At 37.3% G+C, this 27823-nt stretch overlaps 1 protein-coding gene across 11 annotated transcripts in view; it reads right to left on the bottom strand.

Annotated features, from left to right (window-relative positions):
- AGFG1 (ArfGAP with FG repeats 1) overlaps positions 1 to 27823 on the bottom strand; it is a 69523-nt gene that overhangs the window by 10066 nt on the left and 31634 nt on the right. For 5 of the 11 annotated variants that reach the window (XM_059703382.1, XM_059703381.1, XM_059703383.1 and 2 more), the window contains exons 3-9: positions 16952 to 17067; positions 13420 to 13582; positions 12250 to 12400; positions 4995 to 5114; positions 4261 to 4332; positions 2757 to 2966; positions 1561 to 1741 (exon numbers count right to left, since the gene is read on the bottom strand). In XM_059703382.1, coding sequence (XP_059559365.1) covers positions 1561 to 1741; positions 2757 to 2966; positions 4261 to 4332; positions 4995 to 5114; positions 12250 to 12400; positions 13420 to 13582; positions 16952 to 17067 — 1013 coding nt within the window. The remainder of the gene's footprint in view (positions 1 to 1560; positions 1742 to 2756; positions 2967 to 4260; positions 4333 to 4994; positions 5115 to 12249; positions 12401 to 13419; positions 13583 to 16951; positions 17068 to 27823) is intronic. The other 6 variants (XM_059703385.1, XM_059703386.1, XM_059703387.1 and 3 more) reach the window with 3 other exon arrangements.

Genomic DNA, 27823 nt, shown 5'->3' with positions numbered 1-27823 from the left:
CCCCCTCCCCCCCCCCCCCCCCCGCGCGCGCAGTGTACGGATTTCGTGCACCAGGCCTCTAGTTGTGGATATTTTCTTTGTTATCATACCAAAAATAGTGACAATTCCTAAAGGTTAGTTTCAATATGGAATTTGAAACTTTATCAGTGAACTGTTTTTTGCTGGATTAAAGTTAACATTCATTAGTCTATCTTGCACTTTAAATGAATTTTTTACTGATGTCCTATCATCTGGAAAATACTTGATGCCAATCTTCCAAATGTCAACACATTTCCTTATGCAAAATTAAAAAATAAAACACATCACATTCATAAATATCACCACGCACTCATCAGAAAGGTAAAAGCTGTCTGTCATGCTCATGGTAGAGTTAAGAAATTTAACAAAATTCTAATATTTGATTGAATGTGTGATTATTATCAGTTATTTTCTTAAAATGACAGGCTTAAATACTCTATTTTTAAGAAAATATTGTCAAATATCCAAATCTGAATAATTTTGGTTTGCCTACCAGTTATCTTCCAAGGAAAAATGGTGTTTCAGAAAACAAGTGGCTGGTTCATCCCACAACAACCAAACAAGATAGCCATCATACCTCAATGAGCAGCAGACCTACCTGATGCATACTTTACTTCCACAAACAGAAAATAGACATGTTTAAGGATCAAGATTTAATAAAATTAATTTGTTGACATTTCTTCAAGAATGTTCATAAGCCCTCGCCGGTGGCTCTGCTGGTTGGAGCACCACCCCCTACACCTTTTGCAGGTTTAATTCCCAGTTGGGGCACATGTGGGAGGCAACTAATAGATGTTTCAATTGCACATGATGTTTCTCTCCATCTCTCCCTCTAAAATCAATTTTTTTTAAAAAAAGCATGTCCTCATGTGAGGATTAAAATAATAATTAGAAAAACAGAGATGCATGAAACAATGTATATATAAGTCACCTGTATTTCTATATAACTTAACTCTAAAATCAAGAAGTCAAAACTGCTCTTGATTAGAGCTTTTAACGATCTAATGTTGTTAAAATGTGTCGGACTTCCTGCTACAAAGAATTCCTTTATACCAGATATATTTGAACACAATAATAGATATGTCTATTCATAAATACCAATATGACACTGAAGAGATATAGAATTAGTGTTCTGTTCTGGTGCAAACATTTCTAAAAATGTGTATTTACAACTAACGCTACAAAATGTTACTTTCAGTATTTAGTTTTTATGACTAAAAACTGTACCTTAAAAGTATATAATTTCCGAAATGAATTCTCTGCTGAGTATAATTAAATCTGTAGATAGCTGTCCATTTTGAGATGTGTACATCTCTTAGTTACATTTTAGTGTTCAAGAAAATAAAACTTTTGATTAAACGAAAAAATAGAATTAGGCAGCTAATCAAGGATTATATTTTAATTAGCAAGTTAAACTGTTTCCTCAAATTTATAAAAATATTCAATAATTTTAAAATTATGCCCTAGTCATTATTTAGCAACATTATTATTCAGAGTTGAAAAAAGATTTAAACACAAAGCAGAAACACAAAGACAAGGTACCTGCTGGCATTACTTGTGGAAGTGTACGCATTATTGGAGGTGGCTGCAGAGCTGAAAACGCTGTCTAGTTCTGCCAGAGCTGCATACTTGTCTGAAGACGCACTTGACTGACTGGGAAGTGAAACCACAGAACTAACAGGAGCTTTACCTGCGGTCCCAAAGCCACTCCCCTGATCACCACCTGTGAACAAATAAATTATCCCCAAAACTTAAAGGTATACTTCCAATTTATCAACCAGATTTCCCATGCAACACATGTAAATTTACAACTGATTTGGAGCTAAGCAAATAAATAGGATTCCAGAATCATATCTAATAATGTAGAAAATATTGGACAAGATTAGTTGCAACATATACTGCTGTAGAAAAGACAGAATACTGCTTCTATAACAAAAAACTAAGACACTGTGCCAGTAACAGGTTTAAAGTGTGCATAAAGAAGAAATTCTCAAAAAGTGTTATTTAACATCTCTGCTACAGGTATACTGCATTCAAGTAAACATATAAATTCATAAAATACAGGACCCTGATGAGAACAATCAATTAATATCATTTTCCCAGGGCTGTCCATAATAAAAAATAGATAGAAATGAGAAGAAATACTTACTGCACACTTACTATGTGCCAAACACTGTTGTAAATGCCTTACATGTAATAACACTACTCCATGAGTTCAATGCTATTTACTATCCTCATTATGGAGATGAAAAAGTAGGCCCTGCAGCCTGAAAGCATACCCTTGCTCTTCACCACTGTACTATGCACTTTGAGAGGCAAAATACTGGCCTTCAAGACCAAACTAGGCATAAGAATATACTGTAAAAATCATTTTAAAAAATTAAGAAGATATTAATAGAAAGTCATTCAAAATAAATATATTATAGAAACCACCAAATAGCCTTCCAGTCAGTTCTATGTGTAAGATTCTTAATCTTGTATAGCCATAGAACAGTAAAGCAGGCTTTCTAAGACAAAATTAAATTTTTGTCAATTACTTTCTTTTAAACCCAGAAGTAAACAAATTAGTTTCTATGACTTCAGTTTTGTAGTTGATATTTCAGATCCTAGAAGTCATGAAATTTAGTGTAAATGAAATTTCTATACACCTACTAAGCATAGCATCCTTAGATTTTAATAAATACAACCAAATGTAAAGGACTGTTTAATACAGAAATTTTTATTTAAAGTTTGATTACCTTGTCCAGCACTGAAGATATTGTCTAAATTAGCAAGTGCTGCATATTTGTCTGCAGCCTGAAGACCAGCTTTATTTGTTGCAACTTTACTAACAGTTGTTGCTGTTTGATGACTCTGGGAAGTACTGAAGGTTCCAAAATCAGCACTGGAGGATTTGGGGAAGTTATCAAAATGAGCAAAATTTGCATTTACTGATCCAGCACTTCCACCTGTAACAGAATAAACAGAACACTTGAAATATCTCGATTTTTCTCAATATCCTGTGGTAGGTAATATGACAATTTCTTCTTAAATTAAGTATTCTATAAGGAATCTGCATTCTTAAGCGTTCAACTTTAACCATCTACATATGACTTTTTATAATTTGCAAATCTAGATTTCCAAAGGCCCTGGCAACATGAAGTTACACATTTCTATGTGTAATTATCTACCCTGGAGTAAAAGATACAACTCACCTAGTTTGAGACTCATTACAATATACAACATTCAACTATATACTATCACCTTTTACTAGTCCTCCTGCTAATAAGATGCAAAGTATCTGACAATACAAGTTTTTGTAGCTTCTAAAAAAAACTTGGTTGAAACAAATCCCAGGAATAGAAATTTAAAATTCTTAAGATATACTATTTTGATCCAGAGTTTCTTAACAGGTGATCTTTGAGCTCCAGACTTATTTTATTTGAAGAGCTATTATTTAATTCCACATAGTAATTTAATGCTCATACACCATGGTATCCTCAAAAAATCATGAACTATTTTATATATTTCAAAGAATAAAAATTAGAGTATACAATATCAAAATAGTTTAAATATTATAGCAATTTTTTTACTTTACAGAGCATAATTCACTTACAGGTATATATCCTACTAAGATTTTAAAGTCTGTTCTGTAATCTAGAGACTTCTTTAAAATACTACCAAAGACTAAAGCTAATATATTTCATTCTATGCTTTTGTCCTAACTTTTGATACCAGTTCTTTATGCCTACACATTAGTTTCAGCAATCAAAATAATGTGTAGTTTTATATTAAAGTGATACGAAGCACACATAGATATTTTAAAAACAGAACAGATACACCCCTATAAAAAAAAAAAAAAACACACTTTCCATCAATCTGATTTTTAAACATTCTAAAACAATATGTACAGATAAAATTTCTCAGGCATTGAAACTCTGGTTGTTTCCAATTAAAATTCAGTAATGTGCATATTTAAATGATTGTGATCTGCTATATGTAGTTGGTGAACAAAGTAAATACTAAAGCTTTCAAAGTTTATATGAAGAATTTTATTTCAAATTAAAATTGGAATTATTAAATCAACTAACTCTCTTATTGTATACTACTGTGTTCTCTTGAGTTGAGAAATAGTGAAGGAAAAGTAAAAGTGAGAATTTATGAAGATTATTAAAAGATGATTAACATTCTATAAGTGAAAAATCCACGAAATACAGCATAAAACAAATTAGTAAAAGATGCCTACTTGACTAGAGAACTTACTGTTGGTAGCCTGGAGAGGAAAAGCAGAAGTAAATTCACCAAAACTGCAGCTAGATGAAAGCATTCTAAATGCTGGATAGCCAGAAATTATGTAAATGAAAGTTAAAGGGGGGAGGGGGGAGAAGAAAATTGAAAGAAAAAGCTTTAAGACAATACACAGAATTCCAGTTGAAAGCAAAGTAATCAGCCAAAGATCTAAACATGGGTTCAATGAGTTTTGGAAAACAATATAGTTTATGGAAGAGTATTCAATGTTTAAAGACCAATTCTTGCACAGAAAATGATTTCCCAGTTTGATTAAAGCAATCCTTAAGTAACCTACTCTTAACTAATAACATTTATTTTTCAAGATTGTTGCCTAAAAATTACTTCTACTTTTAGTTCTATGGAAGCAATAAATTAGCTTCCTTTACTTAGAGCTTAAATCACAATGTGTTGTTTGAACCTAAAAAACTTTAGTACTTTAATCCTTCCTTACATAAGAAGTTTAAGATTCATGTGCAGGAAAAGGAGAATTCTGTGAATTAGACAACATGCCAAAGAGTTTAGAAAAACAAATGAACATACAACAAAATAAAGATTTCAGGTTTCCCCAGAGCTTTGCTAGATAGAAGTATTGTAAATTCAGATAATTATAGAATTTAAGTTTAGAGTAATTTTCAAAACTACATCTAGAGAGTTTTACTCTATTTTTTTAAAGTAAACATTTAGGCATAATGCTGGAGAAGCTCTACCTGTAGTTTGGGGCTGAAAAGGAGAGTGACTTGCTGTGGGGAAACCTCCAAAATTACTCGAACCACTAGACTGTCCAAATGCATCAAAGTTTGCAAAATCTGCATTTGCAGAATTCTGGGCTGTAAATGGTAAGGAACAATACATGTTAATGAATATGAAAACTATAAAAAAAATATGACAAAAGAATTTGAGAATTTTATGAAAGGTTTCTACATCTTAGAGCTCACTTCAAAGACATTTAGAGATCAGATTTTAAATCCTATCAGTGTTTACTTAGCCTAATTTCAAACAATTTATAAAAGGTTATCCAGAAATTTCCAAAAACACTTTGTACAATGATAAATTTGTATGCAATACACACTGAGTGACCTCAGGAATAGTATCATAAATGTAACCCTATTAAAGAAAACTCTGAATTAAGAGCACTAAATAAATGAATTACAATAAAGCAAATAAAAATTTAGGATATAGGATACATTCTGGAAAATTCATATTTAAAATGGCAATGAGTGATTCACTGGCTGGATGAAATCTAAAACATTGACATAAAGATTAATATCCTCTTTTTGATTCTTTCTTTTTTTTAAGTTCACAACTTTGCATACCATGGCATTTAAAAATAAGCTTGAATGTATAACAAGACATGATTGTCAAACAAATAGAAATATTCACATTCTATTAGAAGCTTGCCACTTTCAAACACATTAAAATGTAAGAAACTATGAAAAATAGTAAAAATTATAACATAAATGCACTCATACTCAGCGAAAAAGACCCACTGGTATTTCCCACTCGTCGTCAACCTAACAGCAAAATTCTAGGCTTCTCTAAATTATGCAATTATGTCCTCTAAAAAAATCTCAATTCAAGAGATTTTTTTAGAGAACAAAACAGATGCTGGGTAAGATTTTTATAAAGGATCTGATGAGAATAAGAAGTGGTTGATATGAGGAAAAAGAATGCTAAGTGACAAGAATGAAAAGAATGTCCAAAAAATAGACATCAACATAAATCCTTTGCAGGCATTTCTACTTCTAGGAAGTTTTTGTAAAGCAATAATTTTGTAAATGTGTGTGGCTGTTTGTAATAGCTAAACATGTTTTTTATGATGAAAAAATTAGAAACTCAAATAGCCAGGAATGAGGGAAATACTGCAATACATTATGGAACATCGTATGATGGCTATAATGCAGTCATTTAAAAAAATCATGTAAAATAATATTCAATTTTATACAAAAATGTTTATGACAAAGTAAATACGGTTAATAAATTCCAGATACATTTTCATCTACTTTTTAAAATATGGTATTACATACTTAAAAATCTGTATTCTGATAACTTGAAAATAGGAGATTTCAAATAGTTACCTATTTCCTTCTTTGTTTGCCTGAAGTTACCAAGCTGCTGTAATGAATATGTATTATACTTGTAAACAAAATAATAAAAGTTACTAAACAACAAAATTTTCCATTAACAGAGCTCAACATATTGTAGGAAGAAAATCAGGAAAACTTACAGCAGTTTATGTAATTACTGTTCTGTATGTATCTGAAAGGGTATGACAGTAGGGGAGGAAATGTACCTAAAATAGGCCCCTTCTACTAGGTACCTGTGCCACTTCCCTTCTTGGGTACTCGCACCTAGCACTGCTGAAATGTGGGGTGCTATCCCACGTCACTGGTCACACTTTGTTCTTGAGAACCTTTTAAAAACACATTTGTCCTAGCCCTCAAACAGTATACAGAAATACATAAATTAAAAAGCTGGTTATTGCTTAACAATATAAAATGCTGTATTTGCAAGATGTCCCAATATTCTGTCATTATTTTTACTTAAAATTCAATTTCTTTATAGGCTAAAATTTTACATTCCCAAAAGTAAATGTAATGGAAAAAATGTTAACAAATTTTAAAATTAATTTCTTGAAAAATATTTTGGAATATCTATACAGTTTAAGTAACAAATATAATACAAGTTTAAACAAAGTTACCATTTAGTATTGCTAAGAACAGTAAGTAAGTACAATTTAGTGCAAAGGGAGTCTGAGATAAAAATCAGAGAATTCCATCCTAACATAAATAACTATAAAGTCTTAGACAAGTCCCTCAATTGTTCTGGCTCTACCAGTTTTCTTATTAGCAAAATGAGAGGATTCACTAGATGGTCTCCACTTACAAATCCTGCATTATGATTCTACAATTTATGAGACAATAAAAATTCTTATAGAGTTTTGAAATACTAGCCCCCCCCCCCCAAAAAAAAATTCCTATTAAAAGGCCAAATAAGTTTATAAGGGCAAAATATATAATATACATATAGAAAATGCAAATATAAACCAAACGAATAGAGAACATGGTAGAGAAAATTCTCAAATTTAGAATGGGCTATATTCCAAAAGGTAAACTTCTAAGTTTTTTGAATAATTTAATTAAACATTTGAGAACAAATGAAACATATCTGTCCCTTGTAGAAATAGAAATTAGGTCCCGAAGGTAGTTTATCCTTTATAACCTCAAACATATATGAATATGTAGTGTTTAATATATATTCTACGCTTATATTTAGAACTTGAAAAGGGGAAAATATATATTTAATGTTTCAAACATCATTAGGAAAAAAATCAGTTCAATGTAATCCATTTAGTTAAGTCTACTTCATCCACATTTACATTTTCCCAGTGTTTTCCAACCAGAGCACCAAACACATTAATTCTTTGTGAAATTTCTATCCGTTTTTATTTGTAGACCCTGTATCTATTCAGTCTTCAGCAACTGGTTATAATGACTTTTAAAATTTCTAAGTACTGTGGAATAAAACTTTGGTAAACTTGACTTTGGTAATTAAGCTCTAATAAATTTAATGATGTAAAAATTACTACCTGGAGCCTTAAGCAATCTCCAAACAAAGAAATCCAAACTAAAAAGAATGTGACAAAACAGTAAAGATATGTTTTAAATAATCTTATTTCAAAATGTCCAAAGAAGTTGACTAAGTTTAAAATTTAAGGTAACAAGTTAATGAGCCTGAATCTTGCTGAGAGCTGTGTTTCCTTTTCAATGAGAAACAGGTACTCATGAGAAAGGATGAGATGGAATTGAACAGCCCTCATCATATTCAGCTGGCAGAATACACTTTGTTTCACCTAAGAAAAAATTTAAATTTTTTCCATCAATTTCCAACATTTCAAAAGAGAACATTTCACTTTAAATATGATTGCTGGCTTTTCTTAAAAGAAAATTAACATATTAGTAATCCTGAACCTCTATTTCCATGTGGTAATAGGAGATTAGAACATCTCCCTTTAAAAAGGGCACCATGGTTTCTTACACATTGTACTGTATTATTCATTTGTGTTTAACTGGGTAGCAAGTTAATAGAGTTTGATACCTCTGGTATAAGCCGTGACAAAATTTAATTACAGTTTACAGTTCATAGGTTTTATGATATGTTTATTTAATAAAATAACTATTAAATTCCATAAGTAAATTGTTTCTAACTGAATGCATATTTCTGTGGAAGATAACATTTTTTAAAGAAGTACTTCAGCTGATAAAGGAATGATAAATTTAGGATATCACAACTTTGTATAACGGATCCCACTATTGGGCACCAAGAGCTAATATTACCAAATTAGGCAATCAATATTATGTGCCTCTTAAACCCTAAGTAGCAGGTTTTCCCCGTCCACCACCACCCTGCTCTAAAAAAGAACCGGGCCCTAGCTGGTTTGGCTCAGTAGATAGAGCACTGGCAGGCAGACTGAAGGGTCCCAGGTTCAATTTGAGTCAAGGGCACATGCCTGGTTGTGGGCTCAATACCCAGTAGTGGGTGTGCAGGAGGCAGCCGATCAATGATTCTCTCATCATTGATGTTTCTATCTCTCTCCTCCCTTCTTCTCTGAAATCAATAAAAATATATTTTTTAAAAAATAATAAAAAATAAAAAAGAACCGGTAACAGATCAAGTATCTATCAATTTACAGAAAGTACAGAAGACAAAAACCTGATAAAGGACCCCAGAGTGGTACAATCAACACACTCAGACTGCCTAAAACTCAACAGGACAAATAACCTAATTTCCTAAACAAATAAATTACAAAAAAAAAAAAAGGGATGGAGGAAGAACCTATAGACTAAGAGACATACCTCACAACTGCAATGTGCAGACCTTACTTGAAACTTGATCTGAAAAAACTGTGTATGCGTGTGTTTGAACTGGAATGGAAATTGAATAGTAATGCATTATTATTACTAATGGCCCAGTGCACGAATTCATGCACATTGAAAGGTAATTAGAAGAAATACTTTAGTATCACTATTCGCCCTTCTCTGTGTCAACCAAATTCACAATAGACAATTACAGGTGGAAACACACGTGTGATTGGTGCCAGCGAGAGCTTTATGCGTATCGTGCATGAGAGAGTCAACTTAGCCTTTATAGATATAGAACAAACTTGCTTAATTAGACCTGCTTTCTGAGTTAGCTAAACTTTTTCCAGACCAGTGAAGCACCCCATCTTCCCTTACAGGTAACTGTCAGCAACACAGCAGTAAATATCAACATGAAGCACATTATTATTGTGGATCATGCAGGGAGAGCAAAGGGTAAAATATTTAACTGCAGCAGTGTTTGACTATATTCTGCACAGTGAGAAAACGTGAAATCATTTTCAAGGTCCACCATTTCTTACTTCTTTTCAGTCGGGTCAAGTTTATAAGCTTTCTAAATCTCCGTTTTCGGGCTAATAAAAAAATAGGATTCCACTGAGTCTCCTATCTACCTACTCCAGGACTTCTGTGCGGATCAAATGAGATGAGGCAGGGGAAAACGCTTCACAGACATTTGGTTAGTGTAAAATGTTTCCACTTGGCTATAAAGCAAGTAGTGTTCCTCCTTGTAAAGAAACTACAAGGAGGCTAGTCACTAGGGAGAGGAAGCCTGGCGTTGCTATTCAGGGTGGCCTGCGTGGATCAGGCCAAAACCCAAAGTCCAACACAGCCTGCCACTCATGCCTGCTGCTCCCACTCATCCTGGCCCTGTTACACATGCCGTAGGCTCGCACCCAGTCAGTCCCAATCAGGAGAGGCTTTAACCGCCACAGCAGCATTCGCCAGCTGTGAGCCGTGTGTCTGGCGCCCATCCCAAGGGGAGTAGGGGGGCCAGGATGCTTTCAGCTGGGATGCCCTTGCAGTCCTAGGATCTGGATGTGTCCAGCTGATGTTCGCGCCAGTTGCAGGGAGCCACCTGGCAGCCGCTTTTATATCATTTCTTCCTGGCAGAGCATCTAGGGGGGGGAAGTAGCCGCAGTGCCCGAGGCCGACTTCTAGGAGGCCAGCGGCGCTGTCAGGGTCGTGCCGGCAGTGCAGGTTGGTCGGTGCCTGGCCCTTCTCCGGAGATTTGAACTGTAGGACTACTGAGTGGCTGCCACCGGGTTGGTGGGTTGCTAGAATGGGTTGGTCAGCTGAGCAGAGCTCCTGCTGTGGGAGTGCACTGACCATCAGGGGCCAGCTCCTGTGTTGAGTGTCTGCTGCTGGTGGTCAGTGTGTGTCATAGTGACCAGTCATTCCCAGTCATTCTGCTGTTAGGGTCAATCTGCATATTACCCTTTTATTATACAGAATAGAGGCCTGGTGCACGGGCAGGGGCCGACTAGTTTGCCTTGAAGGGTGTCCTGGATCAGGGTGGGGGTCCCACTGGGGTGCCTGGGTGATGGGATGATGGCTGTTTTCAGGCTGCCCAAACCCCCTTCAGAATGGGGGTCCCCACTGGGGTGCCTGGCCAGCCTGAGTGAGGGGCTGAGGGCCATTTTCAGGCTTCCCACCCCTTCAAGGTGGAGGTCTCCACTGGGGTGCCTGGCAAGCCTGGGTGAGGGGCTGAGGGCCGTTTTTAGGCTGCCCACACCCCCTTCAGGGTGGGGGTCCCCACTGGGGTGCTTGGCCAGCCTGGGTGAGGGGCTGATGGCTGTTTTCAGACTGACCAGGCCCCCTGGCAACTGAAGCTCCCAGGCTTTCCTTTTTTTGTTTTTTGTTTTTATTCGCTCCAACTCCGTGGCCATGGTGACTGGAAGCAGGTATCTGGGGTTTATTCACCTTCTATAATTGCAACTTTGTTGCCTTGAGAGGAGGCAGCAGCTGCCAGGTAGCTTGGCTTCTTTCATTGCAGGGGCAAGCAAGCCTCCTGCTCGCTCCAACTACGTGGCCACAGCCGGCTGAAAGCAGGTATCTGGGGTTTATTTACCTTCTATAATTGAAACTTTGTTGCTTTGAGTGTAGCTCAGAGCAGGCCGCGGCAGGCTGGCTTCCTCTATCACTGGAGCAAGCAAGCCTCCTGCTCGCTCCAGCTCCGTGGCTGCCGGCCGCCATCTTGGTTGGGTTAATTTGCATATAGTTGCTCTGACTGGCTGGTGGGCGTGGCTTAAGGCATAGCAAAAGTACAGTCAATTTGCATGTATGTCTTTTATTAGTATAGGATTATTATTGTTATTATTATTATTTAGGGAGTGGTAATACTACCAGCATTATGTTTGACAAAGGAAATCTTATTTTACAGATACATATAAAATAGGTATTTAAGAATAAATTAGTATGTCTAAATTTGCTTCAAAGTAACTTGAGAAGAAATGGACTAGAATGAGAAAACCAGATTCGCCATAAGTGATGAGTACATGAAGGTTATATTATCTGATCATTTCTGAATATCTGAAATTGTCTCTATCAAAGGGTTAAAAAATATTTAATAGTCTTTCCCCAGTTTTCTATGGAAAGAGGTCATGTCAGTACCTGACATTAAGTATAGTCTCTTGTGATTAAAAAGCAACTGCTAGGGCTACATGATTTATACACCCCAACAGGTATGAATGACCAGACAGTCTCAACAGAATATGTAAACAAACAAACAAAAAGGTTATTGCACTAGCCAGTGTGGCTAAGTGGTTAGAGTGTCATCATCCCAAGCACCAAAGAGCTATGGATTTGATTCCTGGTCAAGGGCACATACCTGGTTGCAGATTCCATCCCCAGCCCTGGTTGGGCACATACAGGAGGCAACCAATAGATGTGTCTCTTTCCCCCTACCCTCTTCCCTCCCTTCCACTCACCCTAAAAGAAAAAAAAAGAAAAACAAGCAAACAGAAAATTTAAAAAAAAAAGGAAAAATATCCTCGGGTGAGGATTAACAAAACAAACAAACAAAAAAGGTTGTTTCTGGTGTTTTATACACATCTCTAATAAAAGTTCTTGGCGGAAAAACACTTACCTGCATGACTGTTGAAATGTGCAAAGTTAGCAAAATTGGCTGTAGCTGATGACTGAGAAGCTGGAGCAGCAAATATGTCTGAGCCAAGATCACTTAAAAGGTCAAACTTCTTTTCCTGCTGCTGTCCTTGAGAGCGACCTACAACAGGGGACTATAAACCACATATTAGCTATAAAGAGTTTCCAGTCAGATCTGCTAAATTTTTACCACACTTGTCCCAACTAATCAAGCTTAAAATATAGTTTAAAAATTACAGTCTTCTATTTGTGGTTTTGGTACTTTGATATTTTTTAAAAAGCACCAATTTTCACTATCTATTCCCAAATTATCTCTCAATTTTAATTACAGAGTCAAAAGCAAAGAAACACAATTATAACAGTGGTCACACCTCATGAGAAAGGATGGACTTACTGCTAAGACAGCGATAAGACTTTCAAAGAATACATCCTTTATACATAAGAAGAGTTACAAAATACTGGCTTAATCCCTCTCTCCATTTTTCACTCAAACTTTCTGTAAAAACAGAGCAACTTATCCTAATACCCTAGTATGCATTATTAAAAGAGTGGGATTTAATTCAAATAGTACCATGCCTCAGAATCATTCTTGTGTAGGGTAGACGCTGTAATGTCACACAGTAACAGATTTGTCACAGCTCAGTCAACTGTAATGAAGTGCAGAAGTACAAACTTTAGGTACCAACTTATCAAAAACTTTCAGTCTATTCAGTTTTTTAGAATAAGATACATACTGCAATGCAAAGACACCTGTGCTTTACAAATCGGGCATGGGGTGGGGGGGATTATACTGCTTGAGAAATCCTTTCCTATAAAAGTACATCACAGAGGCTATATTGTTCTGACTCTGATGGTTACCACAGATTCATGTTTTATAATGTATGTTATGTAACAGATAGCTATAGCAATATTCCTGTAGACCTTCACAAAGCTGTGGAGAATTCAAAGAAACTCATATTAGCAACAGCAAAGGAGCAAATAAATACACCTTCTAACCACTTAACCAACAATGCTTAAATGTATTATAAACCACTGGCACATAATGCTACTGGCATACAAGGTTATGCTACTGTCTTTAAAAAGTCTCAAATTCATGCTATTCAGTCCTCAAGTAGAAGCCTCTACATTCTACAAAGACTTAACAACTACTCACCTGACTAGGTGTGCCCTTATTTAGGTGCAGGGCTGCTGCTGAATCTCCTAAAAGAGATTTCAGTGGTTTGACTTCAGGTGTGCTGCTTGTGCTACTGGCAGAGGAGCCTGAAATAGATGCATGAACAGATGCCACTACTTTGGCTTGTTCTGGTGGTACATACCTAAAACACATGAAAAGTTGAACAGGTAGTTAATTAAGAAAAATATAGAAAATGTCATTCTCAAAAATGATAAGCAAAATTCTAATTTTGCATGATTGCTGATATTAATATTAATCTTATTTCAAATCCCTCTGGGGCCCTGTCTTGGTAGCTGAGAGAGAGCATCATCCCGGTGCACCAAAGTTGTGAGTTCAATCTCCAGTCAAGGTACATACAAGAATCAACCAATGAATATATAAATAAGTGGAACAAAAATTGATGTTTCTCTTTCTTGCTCACTCTCCCTTCCTACTTCCCTTCCTAAAAGTCAATAAATAAATTTTGAAAACTCTCTTGGAGTTTACTTAGTTTTTCTAAGATAAAAAAATTAACTGCTTTTTTATAAGACAGCAGACCAATCATGATGAATAGTTAATACTATAATTTAATTTTTAAAAACTCAAGTATTGTAAGATCATAAGTAACATTTGGAAACAGAACCGAAAGCAGGGAAACATTCCAGTTAACAGTCTAAAAATATAAAGGCTTATTACAAATCTCTAAGAATAAGGTCAACAGCCCAATTTTTAAATGGGCAGAAGCAACTCACAAAGGGAAACACAGAAATGAAAACACTTTTAACCTAATTCATTAGCATTTGATGTGAGTGTAAACATTACAAATTTTGCTGCTATTAAAATACGTAACTAGGTATGCTCTGTGCCCCAGAAGTACCTCTGCAGAAACTCATCCTTAGGAACTAACTGAATGAGTGTACACAGATACATGTACATGTATGTTACCACAGAACTCTTAAATCTGTTTAATGTAATACTACAAAGCTATTCTTCTGACACAGATAGATGTCCAGGTTACTTTATGGTCTTTCAGGTTTGATCCCAGTCATGTAATATAGATTCATGGAAGGAAGGGAGTAAAGAAAAAAAGAAAGGCAGTAAGAATATAATGCCCAAATATCAGCAATGCTGATCTCTAGGGTTAGGAATATGTGAGAGCTTTTTCACTCCTTGTATATCTGGATTTTCTCCTTCCTCCCCAATCCTCTTTTCAGGTAGGTGGAGAAAGCAGAAAAACAAAACGGTTAAGAGAACATATCTATTCCAGAGACAGTTCAAATCCCCGCTCCACTACTCAACAGCTGTGAAACCTAAGGCAAACTACTTCAACTCTTTGTGCCTAGGATTTCTCATCTATAAAGTGAAGATTCGGTTGCTGTGAAGCATAAACGAGTTAACATTTGTAAAGTGCTTAGAACAGTTCCCTGGTACAAGTGTTAGCTACATTAAGTGTTAGCTACTATCAAATTACACACTAATCACAAACAATAAAACTGCTTTGCATTTTCTAGTAAATGGGAGATGATGGAATATGACAATGAATAGAGGAAGTTATGCTTTCCTATAATTTGGCAAACCACTGATGATATTAACTTTGAGTACAGCCACATCTTATCAAAGGATAAAACCAAATACTAGCACTTAGTTCAAAAGACTTATCTGCCTAAAAGTAATAAGCGAGACGTATAACATAGGAAGTTTGAAAATTGATCAAAAGAACAATTTAAAATCCCTTTAGATGACAACAGTCTCATTGTTTTAAGAATAGTTGCTCAAAGTAGGGATTTTTAGGAAGTCTGCATTTGGAGAGTTCTTATGCCTTATTAAAAACCAACTGCACTGTTCTCTAGTTACATGTCACAGGTGTGCAGGAGCATGGCTTTAAAATGCACAGCCACTGGCCCTCCTGAATGGTCACTTCCCCTTCCCACCCACCAATTAAAATTCTCATTTACTGTTAATCTTGTTACTACTATCCTGTTCGTCAGGGCAGGAAAAAAGAATAACACAAATTATAATTATTTGAGGTTTACAGTTACTTGGATTATGTTTTGAAGGGGTAAATTTCATTATTGTTTACTATTATTATTATTACAATAAATTTGGGGAAATACATGGTTTTATTTCTATCAACTCTTAGTCACACAAAATTCTCTTGCTAACTGAAGGTAAATGATCTCAAATTCCAGCTAAGTCCTATTCAAACTAATATTCTGAATTGGTAAAACTGCTGAGAAAATAAAAAATTAGGCCAGGGCTATATAAGAAGAATACGTTATGGGGTGGAAGGTCTAGGAAATTAACTAAAGTAATAAAAATATAATTATATATATCACTTTAAAAGAATCATTCATGACACCATACTTTCACTGTCACCCCACCTTCTAAAATTTTCCCCAACTAATTGTTACTGGTATATTTTACCTACATTCACACCTAATGTTATCTAGTGCTGCTGAATATAGCCCAGGCTAATAATCTTGCCTTGCAAAACACAGTCTCCTCAAAAGAACAGTAAGAATACAAAGTTCGCAGAGCACTAAAATCAGAGTTACTTCTTTCTAATGTGCTCAATGAATACAGGTAGAGACACTTCACTTAAAAACCACAGCAAGTATTCCCTCAGGACCAAAACAGGCTTTTGACCAGATCATTCTCTGGGTTAACATACAGCTCCTCAGAAAACAACAAGCCATTTATCTCTGCATTATCTATTTCATTTGTTACTCTCTCATTCATCTTCTTAGCCCCCCCCACCCACGTAAGGAAATATATACTACTGAATATTGCTAAAGAAACTAAGAATTCATCATTAATGAGTCTTAATAAATTGACTTACGTTGTGCTCATATAGCTAAAAATTAAGAGCCCAAAGTAGTTAAACTCTAGCTCCACCCTGGCTCTTCTTTAAAGGGCTTACTAGCCACATGTCCAACCTATTTTAATTAATTTTAAAATTTACCCTCTGATAGAGTGAGGGGGGTATAAAGGCTCCCTTCTTAACCAGGTAGTAAAATGATTTCTTGGATGGGAAGTAGGGATATTTTGAACAAAGACTTACTGCAAGATGCAGTTAAGTGGATGGATTATGAGTGGACTACATGAGAGCTTTAGCATAGTGCTTACTATATAGAAGAATCTAAATAAATACTTGCTAAATGAATAAAGATTTTAAGAAAAGGGGCTTTATAAGACTAAAAGTATCTAAGGAAGCTAACAGGGCTACAGAAGAATTCAAAGGAAGGATCCCTAACTTTCAGAACAAGGGGAGGAGGCCTAGTAGTTACAAGGAACAGGCTGCTGAGTTAAGATAAAGTAGAAGTAAAGGTTTTTGGAAACCAAATCCAATAAAAAGCCAAAGTATAATGGGTATCTATCTACCTACCTAACTATTCCTTTATTTCCTATCTACCTAACCTGCCTATTTCCTTCCTTCCTCCCTCCCTCCCTTCTTTCCTTATGTCAGACTAATCTTACCCATAATTAATGTAATTTGGGAAACCTTTGCTCTAAATACAAACTATTCACTCACCATCTTTTCTTTTCATATTTTTCTTGTAGGAACTCTTTCACTTTTTGTGGATCCCTGAAGTCTGGAATTGCTGAAGATCTATCATCAAATAATCCTAGCCAAATCTGTTTACAGACCTTTGGAAAGAATTAAAAAAAAAAAAAGTGTTATAAATCAACATCTTCACTTAATGAAATGTAAAGGGAAAATTATGATCTCTCAAAAAACTAACCTACTTAATTGTAATAATACTGCTTTCAATGAGAAATGAAGAGGCAACAAATGAACTAAATTTATTGTTACAGTATACAGTAAAATCTTAGGAACAGCATCATAAAGAACAGCACTTCACAGGGAAACAAATAGTGAAATGGGATTGGAGAGGACCTGGGATTTTTTGGTGTGAAAACGATCAAGACTATAAGCCCTTAGCAAAGCCATGTACCCTTTATGAACCTCAGTTACCTCACTCCATAAAACAGAGTAAACTAGACTTGTAGCAATTTCACAAATCCTTGATAGGTTCAAAAATCAACCAAAAAGAACAAACAAAAATTACTAGAATCATAAACAATTTGCTAGTAAAGTATAACAACAACAGAAATATAAGGCAGATACAACTCTAGCTGTATAGTTGCTTCCTATGCTTTTTCCCCCCTCCTAATGGCTAAAAAATGAGAATCTGAGCTATTTAACTTTTTAGACAAATAAAAGAAATGAAATGATGAAGAACTCAAATAGGACACAAGAGCATAAAGAAAACAATGAAGAAAATTTGATAAAGAAGTCTTCATCAAAATTAAGTTGCTCTTCAAAAAACTAATATATGAAAAGGCACACTACCAACTCATAAAAAATATTTGCAGAACATGTAAGAACTTGAAGAAACCTGAATCCAGAAAATACAAAAATTTTCTTAAAACTCAATTATAATAAAGACAAAAAATTGTTTAAAAGAATGGGCAGAAAATTTTATAACCACTTTACCAAAATGCAGCACAACATCATTAGTCATATGGAAAATGCAAATTAACGAACATTGAGATCCCACTATACAGATACTACTAGAATGGCTAAAAATAAAAAGATTGACCATATCTTGTATTAGTGAGAATGTGGAACAGTAGGAACTCTCAAGAATGTAAAATGGTATAACCACTTTGAGAAAGTTGGCAATCTCTTAAAAGTTAAACATACACCTACCATATGGCCCTGCAATCCGTTACTAAGTCTCTATCCAAGAAAAATAAAAGCACATGTCCACACTCAGATCTGTACACAAATGTCCACAACAGCTTGTTGATAATACCTCCAAACTGTAAAAATAACCCATATGTCCATCAGCAGGTAAATAGATAAATTTTGGAATATCCAAATAGGAGACTCATCAGTAGTAAAAAGAACTATTGATACAAACAACTACATAAATAAACCTCAAGATAATTATGCTGATTGACAGAAGTCAAACATCCACCCCCAAAAGTATATACTGTATGATTCTATTCATTTAAATTTTTAGAAAATGTAAACGTATCTATAGTGCTGGAAAGCAGATCAAATGGAAACATTACAAAGGGACACAAAAAACCCCTTGGGAATGATTAAAATGTGTGCTATCTTATCATTGTAGTCATGGCTTCATATATGTCAAAACTCTTCAAATTAGACACTGGAAATAAGTACAAGTTCTTGTAATTAATTATTCCTCAATAAAGCTATAAAAAACAAGTCCACAAGTTTCCAAAATTGTATTATTTTAAAGAATAACCAATTTTAATACTGCGAAAAGAACACAGTATCTAGCTTCAAAAGCTTGACAGAAATCTGAGAAATCAGAGAAGGAAATGCAGCATCTTTCTCAGTCTTACCTGCTCACTGAGGTGGGTAAGGGGGGAACAGGAAAAAAGACTCACCCCTTTTCCTATCATATACCAACCATGTTTCAAAACATTTCTTGTGGCTCCCTCAGTACAGATACTGCTATAACCTCATTAAGGCAGAAAAGCTGACACGTCACTGCGAGGCCTGAGCTAAAACGAAATCTCATTATAAAAACATTTAAGAGGCAAAGCCAGAAAAGTGCAGACACCCAGGAATGATAATGTAACTTACTGCCAGAAATGCCATAAACCCTGTAGTGACCCAGCTTCTGCAATAAATATTTAGCTACTTAAAAAGAACCATAGAGACTATCCTTAGCCAGAAAACTGACTAATAATTCTCCTAAAATGTAATTTTAAAAGATTCTGTGACCTTACAGTTACATTCAAAACGGGAAAATGGGAAGTTTCTAAATCTTCTATTTTTTTTAAAAAAAAAAATATTTCCATTGGCTTTTAGAGAGAGAAAGAAGAAGGAAGAGAGATAGAGAGCTAGAAACATAGATGAAAGAGAAACATTATTGATCAGCACCTCCTCCACACCCCCTTTTGGGGATCAAGCCTGAAACCTAGGCATGTGCTCTGACCAGGAATCAAACCAGTGACCTCTTGGTTAATGGGTCGACACTCAACCACTGAGCCACACTAGCCAGGCTAATTTTTCTATTTTAAAAATTCCCAAACAAAAAAACAAGAGATAAGGTAGTCATTTGCCTAAAGAGTTATTAACCATAACTTACAGAATTAGTTCAGGACACTAAATACCATAAACATTTAGACTTTACATTCCAAAACCCCTGTTAACTACCACATACAAATTTTTAAACTAAAAACAATCCTATATAATAAATGCCTAATATGCTAAGTGTCCGGTTGCACGTTCAACCAATCAAAGCATAATATGCTAATGATATGCTAAGGCAACTCAACCACTCACTATGACGTGCAGTGACCACCAGGTGGCAGACGCTCCAACCAGTAGGTTAGCTTGTTGCTGGGGTCCTGCCGATTGGGACTGAGCGAGACGGGCCGGACATGTCCTGGAGCCCTTCCAGCTGGCCAACCTCCTGTGTCCCTCCCCAGCCCTGACTGTGCATAGGTAGGATCCCTTGGCCTAGCCTGCGTCCTCTTGCAATTCGGGACCCCTCAGGGGATGTCGGAGAGCTGGTTTCAGCCAATCCCGCAGGCCAGGCTGAGGGACCCCACTGGAGCACGAATTCGTGTACCGGGTCTCTAGTTAATGAATAATAAATAACAAACACATTTTAAAAAGATGGATTGAAGCAGGGAAAAGGGGGGTAAAAGGGGAGGGGAATGGAAGATATCTACAATAATATCAACAACAAATATATTTTTTAAAAAGATGGATTGAAGACAGATGATAAAGTTACTGTCTTGGCACTCATTATGGGAATACAAAGCAAAATGGAGTGCTTGATGGTAAACTTATAGATATTTGACATGAGCAACCAGTAGGATTTGCGCAAAATTCTTTAACTGCTGATAGTTCTCCTTCTCTCGGACAGGCCAAACTACTAGGGAAAATCATTCAAACTAGCTACTTGGGTCCACTACAAATTAATGCTGCATCACTAACAGAGCGTCGTCACATTCTTAGCTCTTATTTCTAGCTATATTACCCCACAAAGGCTATTTTCTAGGTTGCTCAAAATCCTACACCTTATCTGACACTCTTAGCAATGGAGTTCTTAAGTGAAGTGGCTTTCAAAATGGAATTCCTTAATTCCCTAGACTGGCAGCATCTGAGTCACTTAAAAACTTGTTGTAATGTAAATTTTCAGAAGCCAAGGAGACCTATGAAATCAGAACCTCTGGAAGTAGCAAGCCCTCCAAGTGATTGTGAAATAGGCCAAACTAATGCTTTAGAAAAATCTCAGTCAGCAGATGGGAAATTCCTTTCCATATATATATACTGTACACAACTTCTGGCATTTCTCAAATTTACTTAAGACACTAAACCTGTTATTGGGCAAGGTTCTTTTAACAGAGACAGTGTTCCGGGGACACAGTGTCTATAGTCTCTGTGACCCAGTCACATTTTAGTCCTTGAAAAGTTAGTTTCTGCTCCCTAGAATTGCTTTACAGGTTTGTAGATTTGCTGACAGGAAAGTATCAAGTTCTATTTTCTGTTTATTTTGCTTTCTTTGTTTTTTGTTTTAGCAAAATAATAAACATCATCAACTCAAAAGGAAGGGCTTGTCAAGGTTGAAGGCGAATAGAATGAATCTACTGCAACTGCAGGAAGCATTCAGGATCTGTGGTCATGAGTATTAACAATGAAACTAGTCAGAATAGTATGTTTTCCTCCAAGCTGTATAGGTACTAAGTAGGTAGAGTGTTGGCTTTAATTAAGTAAAATATGATGAGTTCAAAGGGAATGATTAGAACCGGACATGGAATCCAAGTTAGATTAAGAAACACGAGAATATGATGAATGATGGACAAGAAAGAAGTTTCACTTCAGTGGGCTGGAGGTCCTGACAGTTGTCCCAAAACTGTTTGACTCAGAAAAATGAGAGGAATGAGCTGGGAAGAGAGTAGTAGTAGAGGTGAGAGAACAGGATGCTTGAATTTGAAATCTGAGAGGTGATATAGTTACTGATCAAGTCTAAAATAGGATGAAAACTCACTGGAAATAAGAAGTCAAAGAAACCAAATTATCTATTACTAGAGGCCCGATGCATGAAAATTCATGCAAGAGTAGGCCTGCCTTCCCCCAGCTGCTGGCACTGGATTTCCTCCATCACCTGGGCTGCCGGCATCAGCTTCCCTCCAGCTCTGGCTGTGTCAGGAAGGACGTCTGGAAGACATCCAGTCTAATTAGCATATTACCCTTTTATTATTATAGATTATGATAATCATGTGGCTTATATGGAAACTGGAATTGGCAGAAGTGACTTACACTAGTGGAAAAAAAAGACATGTAAGGTGCTTAAATCTATAATCAATGAGGGGAGCTGCCTGATATGACTTGAGAAGCATGGGCCTGGAGGACTAGAAACATCACTGAGAACCCAGATACCTAAAAGCCATAATCTGAAAGGGCTTCCCACATGATGGAATTAGTTATGATGACCTCTGTGGGGTAGTGGATAATCTGTCCTAATTATAGAATAATGTAGTGGCTGTGGTAGTTATAAGCCTAGACAAGGGAGCTCTGTTTAATAATAGTACTCGCTTCACAGGAATGTTGGAAGGAGTGAGTTAACATGTTTTGCACTCAGAACAGGCATATAGGATGAACTTTAAAGTGTTACTTTGGGGCCTGATCTCTTAAGTGGTTTGCAGTGGATTATGGAGTGATGAAGAAAGCAAGACCAGAAAGTAGAAATCTCACCAGAAAGAAACACAGGCAATGTAATGGGTTCTCCGTTATTCCTGCTGCAGATAGAATCAAAGTGGTCCTGATGGACAATCTCTTTCCCCTGAGCTTCCATAGCACTTTGTTCCTCTCACATGAAACTCATTACAAACTGCCTTATATTACAATTACTGAGAATATATCTCATTTATTTCTGAATTCCCCACAATGCTTAAAACAATGGGTAGTGTCATAATTGTTCAGTAAGCGGATTACTCAAAAACAGATCTTACCGAGGAATTAAAAATAGCCACATACCAGCTGAGAGAATAAATTCATCAAATTGTCAGAATAATTTTTCCTTATTCTAGTGCTAATCCACTTTAGAATTGGAATAGTAAGAGTCAGTGACAATCTAAAATATTTTGAAGTATACTTATCAATCAGGATTGCCACTGGAAACAGATGACACACTGGGTTTGGGGTAAAGTTTAATAGAGACTGTTTGCAAAGCATCGGTAGGCTGTGAGGAAATCACAAGTGAGAGTACTGTACCCCAAGGTTAGTAAAAGCAGGGCCCAATCACCACCCACAGTGAAAGGGGCGGAGGGAGAGGTCTGCAGAACCTTAAACAAAAGGGCTACTTGATGAAGCTGTGATTTTCAATGGAAGGATGAGCCAGGCTGTGGTTGTCCCACAGGAACCAAGTTAAGAAAGTATCCTAACCTCTCCCTCCTTCCTTTCTTTGATCTGTTGACAATGTCCACCCGCCCCGCTGCCTCCCCCCGCCCCCCGCCCTCAGTCAGACCAGATCCAACTAGAAGCCAGGAGGCAAGAAAGCCCATTTGTGTACCCAGACAAACTAGCTGCCTGGAGCCAGAGCTGGTAAAGATTCCAGCTGGAAGAGCAGATGAAAAGTATTCCAACACAGCACCCAAATCATAATAAATATATGCAGTGCAAATAATTTAACAAACTCAATTAGTAACACCAAAAACAGGAAATTTTCTTACCAATTCTCAATTACTCATATATAAAAAGATAAGAAAACTGTTATATCAGGTTTGAGAAGGAAAATAGATACGGGTAGTGATAATACAGCTTTGTAATCAATCCTCTCAGGGACAGCAAAATAGAGCAGAAAATTGCTGGAATGGATATTTCATTTATTCAGGCACTTATTTTCATAAAAAGTATACAAAGAATAAAATATGTGACATGACTGCTTGCAACCTTTAGGTAGAAAGATATAAAAATATGGAAAGGACAGAAAGATGCTCTGAAATTAGAAAATCTTTTTTCATTAAGCCAATCTATACACATCCAACTAGATTTCAGACTCTTACTGTCCTTTCTCTCCTTGATGGAAAGATGGAGGATTACTGCCTCCTCCTGTGTGTACGATATAATTACACCATTTCATAATACTGCCCACAAAATACAGAAATATTGGACACTTTAAGAACTGAATAATTCATGAACAAGTAACTAATATCCACATTTTGAAGAGAGAAAGAAAAAAGGAATAGAAATAAATATTAACAAATGGGAAATACCATTAAAGGCTCTCTGGAGAGCTACCATGAATTTATACACAATTCTACAATCAACATATTATTTTGCACTAAAAGGAAGAAACAATTTTTGCCTTAAATTTTTTTCCAAAAAAAAAAAAATCCAGTCAGAAAAATATCTCAAATACTTTTATCAAACATATGTCATGATTCAAGTTAAATATACTGGAAAAACAAGTCCATTGTTAACATTTGCTATACTCATCCAGCCTATATTTGCAGGACTATCCTATTAGTTCTAGACCACTAACTGATAGATATTTCTCCGTAGACTATCTGAAGAATATATACTCATTATATGCTTGCAGAAACAAAACCACTATCCACGTGCCTTATGCAGGAGAAAGCTCTAGTCAGTCCTGCCATTTATATACATCATTTTAGGTGTGTTTTATGTGCCTAGGAAATGGCTCTGACTCCTGTCAACTCTATGAATGAGTGATGCCCACAATGTCCTATTCTCAAAAATCCCGCTCAGCTCCTGTGGACTCATGCCTCTGATTTCTTTTACAGAGTCAATCCATCTCATATTTGGTCTTCCTCTTTTCCTGCCACCTTCTACTCTTCCCGCACTATTGTCTTTTCCAAAGAATCCTGCCTTCTCATGATGTGCCAGAACTAGGACAGCTTCAGTTTTGTCATTTTTTGCCTCCAGTGATGTTTAGGCTTAATTTGCTCTAGGACCCACCTGTTTGTCATTTTCTGGCAGTCCAAGGTATCCATAGAGTGCTCCTCCAACACCATATTTCAAATGAATCTTTTTTTTTTTCTATCAGCCTTCTCCATCATCCAGCTTTTGTATCCATATATAAAAATTGGAAATCTTTTTAGGACTGTGAAGGGGATCAAAGTTTTGCCTTTTGGGATATTGATTTTAAGCTAGTTAGTACGAAACAAAGACTCAGAAAAAACCGTTGACTCTCCTTACCTGCCAAAAAGAATTTAGAAAGAAAAATCTGGGGGCATCTCCTTTGCATTACACTATAAACTCAATAGGGAAGATAGGAAGAAATTAGGCAAGGGCCTATCTTTGGACTTCCCTCTGTGTCCCACTGTTTCTGGGTGGCTCAGCAAGAATTTGTTTACCACGTTTGCTCTTTCTCCTTTACCTGTGAATTGCTTACTTTCCCTTTGAAATCCCAGACCTTTGTCCCCTTCCACTCCTTAGTCCAGAATGGCATATAAACCTTAATTGTCCACTGGGTTTCAGGTCTCATATTCTTATGCCACCCCTGCATGAACATCCATAATAAATTTTAGACATTTTCTCCTGTTAATTTGTCTCATTTGAATATCAGCCCAGTCAGAAGAACCTAAAAAGATGGGAGGAAAATTTTTTTTTGCATTCCACAACTATATGGTATATTCCATCTTAAAATGTGGTTTTATAAAAATGTACTTGTAAGAACTAGAACTTATGAGTCACTGAAAACAGGCTGTATGTGCAGATCATTAAGACACCAGAGACTTTGTGAACCAGAAACAAGAATGGGTACATGAAGGATTATCAGATTTATGAAATATCAAATCCAATTTATTTAATCCAGTGTTCGTATTTTTCAATTTAAGCACAAACTACCTTACAATGGCTTCCTCATTAGCATAAGAACCAAATTATTCATCAGAGCCAATTTGGGCCCCACAGGATTCTAATATTCTGATTAACTCTCCAAACTCCTATCAGCATCACTCTTTCCAGTAACACAGGCTCCCCAGAAAGTCTTCCCTAACCAATCCATCCAAAGAGGCAATATCCGCCACACCAAACTTCAGATACCACTTATCCCAACATATTATTTATTTTCACGCCCTTTATATATCACAGTTTCTGAATGTAAATTTCACAAGGCAGGAACCTTCTCTCTCTGAGTCACCACTATTTGTAACTCAGTGCCACCACTATTTACATCCTATGGTAGACACAAAATAAATATCTGGTGCATGAGTGAAAGCAATTTCCTAACAGTCCTGAAATATATGTATAGTACAATTATCTTTTTCTCCTTTGTTCCATCTGAAGTATACATGCTGACCTACAATATTTAACTTACCAACTTACTCATTCAGAAGTAATAAATTAACTGATCCAAATTCTCATCATATATAGGCCAGAGATTAGCAAGTTACACTTCACAGGTTAAATCTGGGCTAAGGCCTATATTTGCAGCTAAAGTTCAATTGGAACATAGCCACACCCACTTGTTCATCTATTGCCTATAGTTGCTTTTTCGGTAGTTACAACAGAGACTTTATGGTCCACAAAGCCTAGTATTTATTACTAGGGGCCCGGTGCACGAAATTCGTGCATTGGGTGTGTGTGTGGGGGGGAGTGTCCCTCAGCCCAGCCTGCCCCCTCTCACATACTGGGAGCCCTCAGGCGTTGACCCCCATCACCCTCCAATCGCAGGATCGGCCCCTTGCCCAGGCCTGACGCCTCTAACAGAGGCGTCAGGCTTGGGCAGGGGACCCTCCTTTCCCCCCATCACTGGTTCTGCCCCCATCCCAGGCCTGATGCCTCTGGCCCAGGCATCAGGCCTGGGCAGGGGACCCCCAGACCCCTCCGATTGCTGGCTCTGCCCCTTGCCCAGGCCTGATGCCTCAGCCAGAGGCGTAGACCCCCATCACCCTCTGATCACCTGATCGGCCCCTTGCCCAGGCCTGGCACCTCCGCCAGAAGTGTCAGGCTTGGACAGGGGACCCCCATCTCCCCCCGATCACTGGCTCTGGCCCCCGCCCAGGCCTGAGGCCTCTGGCCCAGGAATCATGCCTGGGCAGGGGACCCCCATCTCCCTCTGTCGCTTGCTCCACCCCCCGCCTAAGCCTGACACCTCTGACCCAGGAATAATGCCTGGGCAAGGGGACCATCATATCCCCCCAATCCCCGGCTCAGCCCCCCGCCCAGGCCTGATGCCTCGGCCAGAGGAGTTGACCCTCATCACCCTCCGATCACCAATCGGTCCCTTGACCAGGCCTGAGGCCTCCGGCAGAGGTGTCAGGCCTGGGCAGGGGACCCCCAGCTGCAGTGGCCCCGCGATCGTGGGCTTCGCTTTAGGCCCAGGCAAGGGACCCCTAGCTCCCGGGACTGCCAGCTTCAACCGTGTCCAGCTCCCATCTCTGGCTCCACCCCTACTTCCTGCTATCACTGGCCAGGGCGGCAAAGGCGCCTGATTCTCCGATCATGGCTGGGGGGCAGGGCAAAGGCGGCCCTTTGCCCTGCCCCCCAGCTCTTAGCTCCCCACTGGGTTTCCGATCACTGTCAGTGGCAGGGGGCTTCTTCCTGCTTTCCCTTTCGCCTCCCTGCATTGTGCCTACATATGCAAATTAACCGCCATCTTGTTGGTTATGTATGTATAGTAAAGGAAAAAAAGTACTAGAGTAGATTCCAGGGAAGATTAATAAGTGTTTAACACTTGTTTTCTAAATAACTGATAAGTACAAAGAAATAGAAAAAATAAGGGGAGCAAATATTTAGAACACTAGAGAGAAATTAAGCAGTGTCAACAGCGATAAAACTTACTTGCAAGTGTCTGTGGGTTGTGAAGGAGACCAGTAGCTCTAATTCAGACACCTACTGTGGAGACTTAGTAAAAGGCAGTATACACAACTCAGCACATCCCATGCCTTATTTCATTTAATGTCTCTAATGTCAGATAGAACTGTATTCCAGTTAGGCCGCAAAGAACCAAAACCCAGCCACCAGATCAGATAAAACAAGTTTAGAGAGGCATACAACAATGCTTGAAGAAAACAAGACAAAAAACTTTATGGGAACCTGGGTTGCAAACAGGAAGATATCTGGGACCCAGGTGGTCTGAATATCTATTTCCAAACCCCTCTCTCCATGTCACATACACACCCCCACCCCAAACACAGAGATTATCACTTTTGTTTCTCATACTCTGTCTAATCCTGCTCTTCCTATCTTAGTATTAATTTTTTTCCTGTTTATTCATTAGATGGTACATCAAGTGATTCATCACTTAAATCCAGTTTCTGTGAGCCTGAATTCAGTTTCTTAATTAGAGAGGATCTGATTAATCACCAGCCCCCAGGGTTAGGTGTTCATTCCTGGTCCAATCAGCTGGGCATTTTGTGGTTTTCTTGGGACAGGAAGCCT

Source organism: Myotis daubentonii, chromosome 7, assembly GCF_963259705.1.
Source record: "Myotis daubentonii chromosome 7, mMyoDau2.1, whole genome shotgun sequence".
Taxonomy (NCBI): Eukaryota; Metazoa; Chordata; class Mammalia; order Chiroptera; family Vespertilionidae; genus Myotis; species Myotis daubentonii.
The sequence above is the reverse complement of the archived record's forward strand: the minus strand, read 5'-3'. Positions and strand labels throughout refer to the sequence as shown.